At 33.3% G+C, this 7,542-nt stretch overlaps 1 protein-coding gene across 1 annotated transcript in view; it reads left to right on the plus strand.

Moving 5' to 3' along the window:
• The window catches only part of GALNT17 (polypeptide N-acetylgalactosaminyltransferase 17), a 168,971-nt gene extending 162,079 nt beyond the window's left edge, over nucleotides 1-6,892 (plus strand). The window contains exons 9-11 of the mRNA XM_072415930.1: nucleotides 1,860-1,955; nucleotides 4,595-4,762; nucleotides 5,877-6,892. Coding sequence (XP_072272031.1) covers nucleotides 1,860-1,955; nucleotides 4,595-4,762; nucleotides 5,877-6,005 — 393 coding nt within the window. The 3' untranslated portion in view covers nucleotides 6,006-6,892. The remainder of the gene's footprint in view (nucleotides 1-1,859; nucleotides 1,956-4,594; nucleotides 4,763-5,876) is intronic.
• Nucleotides 6,893-7,542: the final 650 nt, after the last annotated feature.

Raw genomic sequence — 7,542 nt, forward strand, 5'->3', positions numbered from 1 at the left:
AGAGTAACAACATGGCAACACAATTGAGAGACAGTCATCAATGCAGTGACTGCAAAATTCTTTAAATATTTACTGCCAGTGGTTTTTGTGGTGCATACTCTGCAATACATGTGCATTTAACAGATTTTTATAAAAAAAAAACAAAATGAGTAGAAAAAAATTTTTGTTGATCTGGTCAGAAATATTTGTTACCTTCTAACTTTTTTTGCCCTTTGCCACTGTTGCATTGAAATCCATACTAGAGGTATTCACCCTGTGCAATTCCACTGTACTATTACATCTCCCTTTATGTAATACAAAAGGGAGAGGGAATATTTCCTTAAAAAACAAACAAAAACAACAAAAAAAAACTATGAGGATCTAGAAAAAGAAATTTGCAGATATTTGAACCTAACCACTCAAATTCTTAAACCTTAAGTGGATAGAACATAAAATTCAAAAGCAGTAATAACAGCTATAGGGCATTTGTTCCTTTTAAATAACCTTGTAGCTAGGAGGACATTAATGCCACAATTTTAAAGCAGAGATTGGCGGTGGTAAAATTATATTTTATGCATGCCTCTTTTATTGACTTTACAATAATTATTCAATTTTACAGCTTTTTTAAGTATGCTTTACACAGCTAGGGCACTGCAGGACATTTATCAAGCTCTAAAATCACTGTGCAGCGTATTCTATTACTTTCCCAATGAGAGTTTTATTTGAAACATGTATCGTTTGGCTGTTTTGTATTGCTAAAATATTGTGGTTTTAATAGTAAAGTGATGTTTTGTGGTAAAGGCAGCAACGGCACATGTATAATATAATATAATCTCACATCATCTTTCAGATTTATAGTCCATAGTCTAGACCTCAGAAACCACATAAAATACATTTTACATACAGTATAGATATAATGGTGATTACTGACACAAAACATTAAAATATTCCAAGCAACATATGATCCGAAGTTACTTACAAAGGCTTATTGTCTATTGCACAGAAATTCATAAAACATGGAGATTTTACTTTACTGAAAAACAAATCTGTAAAAGAAGACTGCAGATTGGTTGATAGGTGTTTTTGTACTTTTTTTATGTTTTTTTTTTAATTTGCATCTGAACATCCCCACGCATTTTACAATAAATCATTTACCATATACATATCTCAAATGCCACAGCGATATATCAATTCCAAAGGGTGTGTCCATGATAGTATAGGATGACAGAGAGAGAAAAAGGTACTATTCAACTCGAAGGACCAGTGCTGGATTGAAGCACATTCATTCTTCAAGGGGGCAGCATTAAAGGATACATGGACATCAATTTACATAGGAACTAAACCTAAACAAGAACAGTATTTACTTTTACCTGATCTTTATTGCATCTGTTTCTAAAACCATTTAAAGATTATAAGCCCCTATTAAACCCTAATGCTCTTGTTACGGGTTTTGCCTTTAGTATTAGTGTTTATAATGCATATATTCAATAAATAAACCAGCCCGATAGCCTAAAGCTTCAGCTGCTAGTTCCAATAGTTAAATATGTTACATGCATGATTTAAAGATGGGCTTGTGGCAATGCTTTTACTTGTTTTTATTACAACTGCTTTGGGGCCGGAACCACAGAAAACAGTAAATATGTGTGTATTAGTGCTTGATGTCTGCCCAGTCATTGTAGTTGTGATAGCTGTGACATTGTGTTTCATTAAATGTATGTAATAAATTGTATATGTATTTATTGTATATGTATATATATATATATATATATATATATATATATTGTACATTTTATATATTTTATATTATATATTTTTAAATATATATAAAATTTTCAGCTTTGTTTAAAAACAATTCTGAACAAATATTTTTGTTTCCACAGTTACGGAATAATAAAGCTAAGGATGTTTGTCTAGACCAAGGCCCACAGGAGAATCATACAGCTATTATGTACCCATGTCACGGATGGGGCCCCCAGGTTTGATATTTCCCTATTTGTTTTATGGCTCACAGTTCATCAGTTAGAGTCACATATAGATGATTAGAAAGATTTACACAATTGAACAATAATAGTCATGGTTATTCTGGAATAATGAGCTTGCAGTGATTGCATTACTTTGGGGCTTGTTTATCAAGTGCAAGCATTCATAAAACCACTGAAGTGATATTATTTCTGACTTTTATCAGCAAATCTAATTATCAAGCACATCTACAGCAGATTAATTAGTGCTATCAAATATGATGTAATGGTAGACATATTATCTGGCCTACGATTAAACCAACATGCTGTTATTTATTTATTTTTATTTTTTAAGCATGTTAAAAATAATAGTTTTTGATAGAATAAATAATTTTACCAGGAATAAAAAAAAAACATAATATTAGTATTATTAGATTAAGTCATTAGTTTTGGGTCATCTCAGTAGGTAGGGGTGTTACCCATTATATTCTATGTTATGGCTATATGTTATATATTTTTTATACATTTTTTATTTAAAGGAAACAGTGTGCAATTAAAAATGTCCATGAAAAATGCAACAGAAATACATGCACTCTTAGCATTTCTCTATTGTGGACATAAATGATCTTAATAGGGTAGTCCATTGAAAGTGGAAAAAGTGAATAAAAAATCTATAGCAACATTTCTCAGCCAGGGTTCCTTCAGAGTTTTCCAGGGGTTCCTTGAGAAATCAACTGACACTGACCAATGATCTTTTTGTTCTGAAAGGGTAACATGTACTCTTCCCACTGGCCACCACTCTAATTTTCTGTGAGCTGTGGATAGCAGGGATCCCTGAAGACTTAAAAGTTGTTTCAAGGGGTTTCCTCATACTAAAAAGGTTTAGAAACACTGAAATTAAAGTAATAAATATGTGTTTGCCTGTTAACACATATGAAATAATGTGTTAGTAATCAAGCACATCTGTTATGGGGCCTGATTTATAAAAGCTTTCCTAGGCTGGAGAGGATACACTTTCATAAGTAAAGCTAAGTGTTCAAGCAAACCTGGAATGGATCTGGTCCAGGATTGAAAACATTTAACCTCCTTGGCGTTTTTTTTTTTTCTGTTAGGATTTTTGTCTAAAAGCGGTACATTGTTCATGAAAATTTAATTTACAGTATAATATAATAGTATGAGTATAATAAAGTTTCAAACACAAAATCGTGTTAAATGATATATCTGTATATATATATATATATATATATATATATATATATATATATATATATATATATATATATATATAAAATAAATAATAGGATAATATTAAAAATAATATTTAAGAAAAATTTACTCATACTATTATATTATACTGTAAAATAAATGTTAATGAAAGACAATGTACTGCTTTTAGACATATAAATCCACTGTATTGCATTCAGTACAGTTATTTTGTATTAAATGCAATACAAAATAATTTGAAATTTCCACCGTGCCCCCGACGCAACGGGCGTATGCACCAACGTCACTGAGAACTCCCCGCTGACTCATCAGATGCAGAGGACGCCGGCTGATCAGGTAACGTTCTAATTACTATTGGTTTACACTGTGGCCAGTGTGGCTTGGGGTTACCGCTGGGGAGGTTAATAACAAATACTAAATTACTTTTAAGAAATCCATTCCATTCTGGATCACCCAGATTCACTGATGAAAGTGTATCCTCTCCAGACTTGGAGACCATTAATAAATGAGGCCCTTTGTGCCTGTGCATGATGGAACAGTACGCTGTACCTTGAAGCACAGTTGCAGTACTGAAAGCAGTGTGCAGGTCCTGTTCTGGGTCTTGGAATGATGCTGGCAGAACACATTTAAAGAAACTTGAGGAAGGAGAGTTCCCTGAAACACATCACCTAGTAACTACACACCAAGACTCAAAAAAAAGCCCAGCACTCGGTCTCCAGCACCACTGTTGTACTTCAGGATGCCACCCACTGGCACCATTCTTGATCAATCCATGATCCCACCATAGTTCTAGTCTACTTCACATTTTGTAAAAAAATTACCACTGGTCACAAGCTCTTAGTCTCATTTAAGTGCAATGTTTATTACCTGTTTTACTAAATGAATCACTTTTAGTGTTCTAGGCAAGTGTGCTTGTTTATGTTTGTATATTTTAGACTGATATGAGCTGCAGATAATTTAAATGAGTTGATTTTTTAGACTTTGCCCCATTCTCTTTTGCATTGAAAAATCAATGTGTAAAGTAAAATAACATATAGCCACAAAGTGGCTTTAATTGACCTAAGTGTTCCCAGCATATGCTTCAGTTAGTTTCTGTATATTATTGATATTTAGACTACCTTATTAAATAATCCCTTGGAGAAGGGTCAGGATAAAACATGATTTTTCTCTGTTTGGACAAGTACGCTGATCTCTGTCTAATCTTTGTCTATAAACTACAAATAACTACAATCTAATCACACTACACACTATAATTAAAAATAATTTGATTTACCAGCATAAAGAAGATTTAAAATAGTTCTTGCGTATGAAAATGAATTTTATTGAAAATAAAACCATCATATTTCAAATTGTAGTGGATAAAATGTAAATACCCTTGTGAATGTATTGGCAGAATATGTAGTGTTGAATAATGCAGATCTATGTGTTTGCAGCTTGCAAGATACACAAAAGAAGGATATCTCCATCTTGGAACTCTGGGGAGCACAATTCTCTTACCCGATACACGCTGTTTAGTAGATAATAAGAAAAGTAAATTCCCTCAGCTTATGGACTGTGATAAGGTGAAAAGCACACTCCACAAGCGCTGGAGTTTTATACAGGTAAAGAATTCCTTCTGTGGTCATCCATTGTTTGCTTGAGAAGAATACTTAAATGTTCTGGATGATATAATAATACTAAGGGGAGAAACAGCATTCTTTATTTATAACGTTTTACGTCAATCATATTCTTTTCAATATTATTTGACACTTATACAATTGCTATTCCAAGCACATTCCCTATATATCCATTGTTTTATATCTCAGAGGAGGTCCAGTGGGACATATCAACACCAGGACCCCAGCTCTACCTAACTGGCTATTTTGTTTTAAACAAGCAAACATTTATGGGCACATCACAACAACTACATCATTGCAATATCATATTTGTAATAGTAGTATGATATGTAATACAATAACTTACATTTTAGCCAAACGTTATTGCCTTTTTTTATAAGGAACACTTGAATGAGGAACATGCAAAAGTGTATGTTATGTAGGTATGGGACACACCTCTGACACAACCCTATTATACAGACCCTGAAGAATTATTAAACCAAAAACGATTGTTTAAACCCACGAGTGCATTTTCACCATAGCTTTTCCTAATACAAACTTTGAAAAATAATACATGCATACATATAAAGGCTGGCTAAAGTTTTTTTTATTATACTTTTGGTAGTTAAGTAATATGTTTTTATAGATGTCTATAGGACAGGGGGCTGTGGTTCCAAAAGATGGACAGTCCTTACAAATGGGGGACAGTTGGGAGCTATCAAAAAATGTGTTTAACCCTAAGAATTCAGTGAAAATGTGTGGGAAAAGAGAGAAGCAAACATAACAGCCTTCATTTTTTAGCTGTCCCCCTAACAATACTGTAATGTTTTTTGAATAAATTATTCTGGAGTGAGTGTAATAAGGGACATATTAAGGAATTATGGTTTAATTACATAAATCATTTAATTTGGACTCAGATATAATGGTCTCAATCAGGTGGGGTCTATAATAAGCAATGAATGAGAATCACTACTTTGTATGTATGTAAAAAATGTAGATCATGTAGATGGATCATTTAATAAAAATGTTTGCAGTTTGTGAGATAAAATATTAATGTGTGTAGCTAAGCATTATTTGGATTTTTTTTTGATAAATGTTAACCTGTTTTTATTTTTTTCAGAATGGAGCAATAATGAATAAAGGCACCGGACGTTGCCTAGAGGTTGAAAGTAGAGGCACGGGAGGCATTGACTTAATTCTTCGGAGCTGCACAGGACAACGGTGGACAATTAAAAACTTTATTAAATAGAAACAGTGTCCTAATGTCATTTGGAAACATTTGATACAGACTTCAGCTTTTTCTTCATTGGATATTTCTATGGATTTAACCAGGAGACAAAAACCTGGGCGAAAAAGTCATGTATTCTTCTACTTTGGTGCGGGTCTGAACTTCTGTCAGGATTTCTTTTCAGGAGCCACTGAAAATGATTTAAATGGGCCAGTACTCAATCATCCATTCTGCATGCTTGGTGGTTAGTTTTAATGGAAACAAACGTTTGCCAGGCTTGATTTTATTAAATCCCATTGAATTAGCAGCACAAATGTTGACCATGGTTTTTCCTTTTGTTCTTGTGAAAGTCCTGCTTATCATGAATCATAACTTTGTATGTAAAAATATATTACCATTCAAGGGAGTCATAGGTCTTAACTAGAGATAGTGACACCAAAATAATTGTTGCCAAAGTAATATACAGGTAGTCTGTTCAATCACAAGTGCAATACCTGCCTGCAATTTGTTTTTTTGGAAATTGGACATTCACTATTAAAGGCACAAAATGTAACAATATAAATTAAATGTTTACAGATTTTTTTTTGTTATTTAGCTGTGTGTCAACAGACTACTGTTCCTTATTAATTGAAACGGTAAGCAAGCTTGATCTAATAAATGTGTAAACTTAATAAAATTGTTTAATTGTGGAACCAGTTATTGTGGCATTGCTGTGAGGTTAAGTCGTGCCACCTTCTTGCAAAGACCAAAGTTGTTTCTTTTCAAAACAGAACTGTATCAGGCAAGACTTTTACATGTAAAATGGAGAAGTTATACAACATGCAAGGTATAGAAAATAATAAAATGTAATTAGGAAACTGTGGTACTGTAAAAATAATTATGTATAATATATAAAAAAAATAATTTTATCTCTGTTCACTTCAGTCATCTTCTCCTATCTCCAGGACGTTCTTGTTGTGGTAAAGCTGTCTTGATCATGCTGTTGTAAATTATAGGTCAACTTCTGGCTTTCTCTTGGTGACTACTGTCCCAAGCGATGTTTCCATACAAACAGATGTTTAAAGCTAAACTCCAATTTTAACTTTTCTGAGCTGTCCTGATTTTCCCCTTTCAGCTTTTTGCTTTCTGCCCTGTCAGACATCATGTCTCAGGTTTATGTGTGGATGTTTTCTAAGGTGGTCTGCATTCAAATGCAGTCCATTCAGGAATGTCTATGTGCTGATGCAGTGTGAAATAGACCAGAAATCCCCTTTTATTGCTAAACTTTACTTTTCACAATTTACTGTTATCATAGTGTTTATTTTACATAGACCTATGCTAAACTTACACTCAGTCCAGTCAGAAAGCAATTCTTTGAGCCATGACCACACATGGTTGTACCTTCTTTTCTAACTATGTGCCTGCATGAGCCGCCAAGACACATACAAAGAAGCTGATGTTATTTCTGAAGTCAGTGCAATAGCAGAGAAGGGCTAGGAAGAGGAATTACTCAGTACAGGTAATGAATAAAAAAACAAGAGATAGTACTTAAGGGAGAGGGGTAAGTTTAGGGGTACTT

Source organism: Pyxicephalus adspersus, chromosome 1 (assembly GCF_032062135.1).
Source record: "Pyxicephalus adspersus chromosome 1, UCB_Pads_2.0, whole genome shotgun sequence".
NCBI lineage: Eukaryota > Metazoa > Chordata > Amphibia > Anura > Pyxicephalidae > Pyxicephalus > Pyxicephalus adspersus.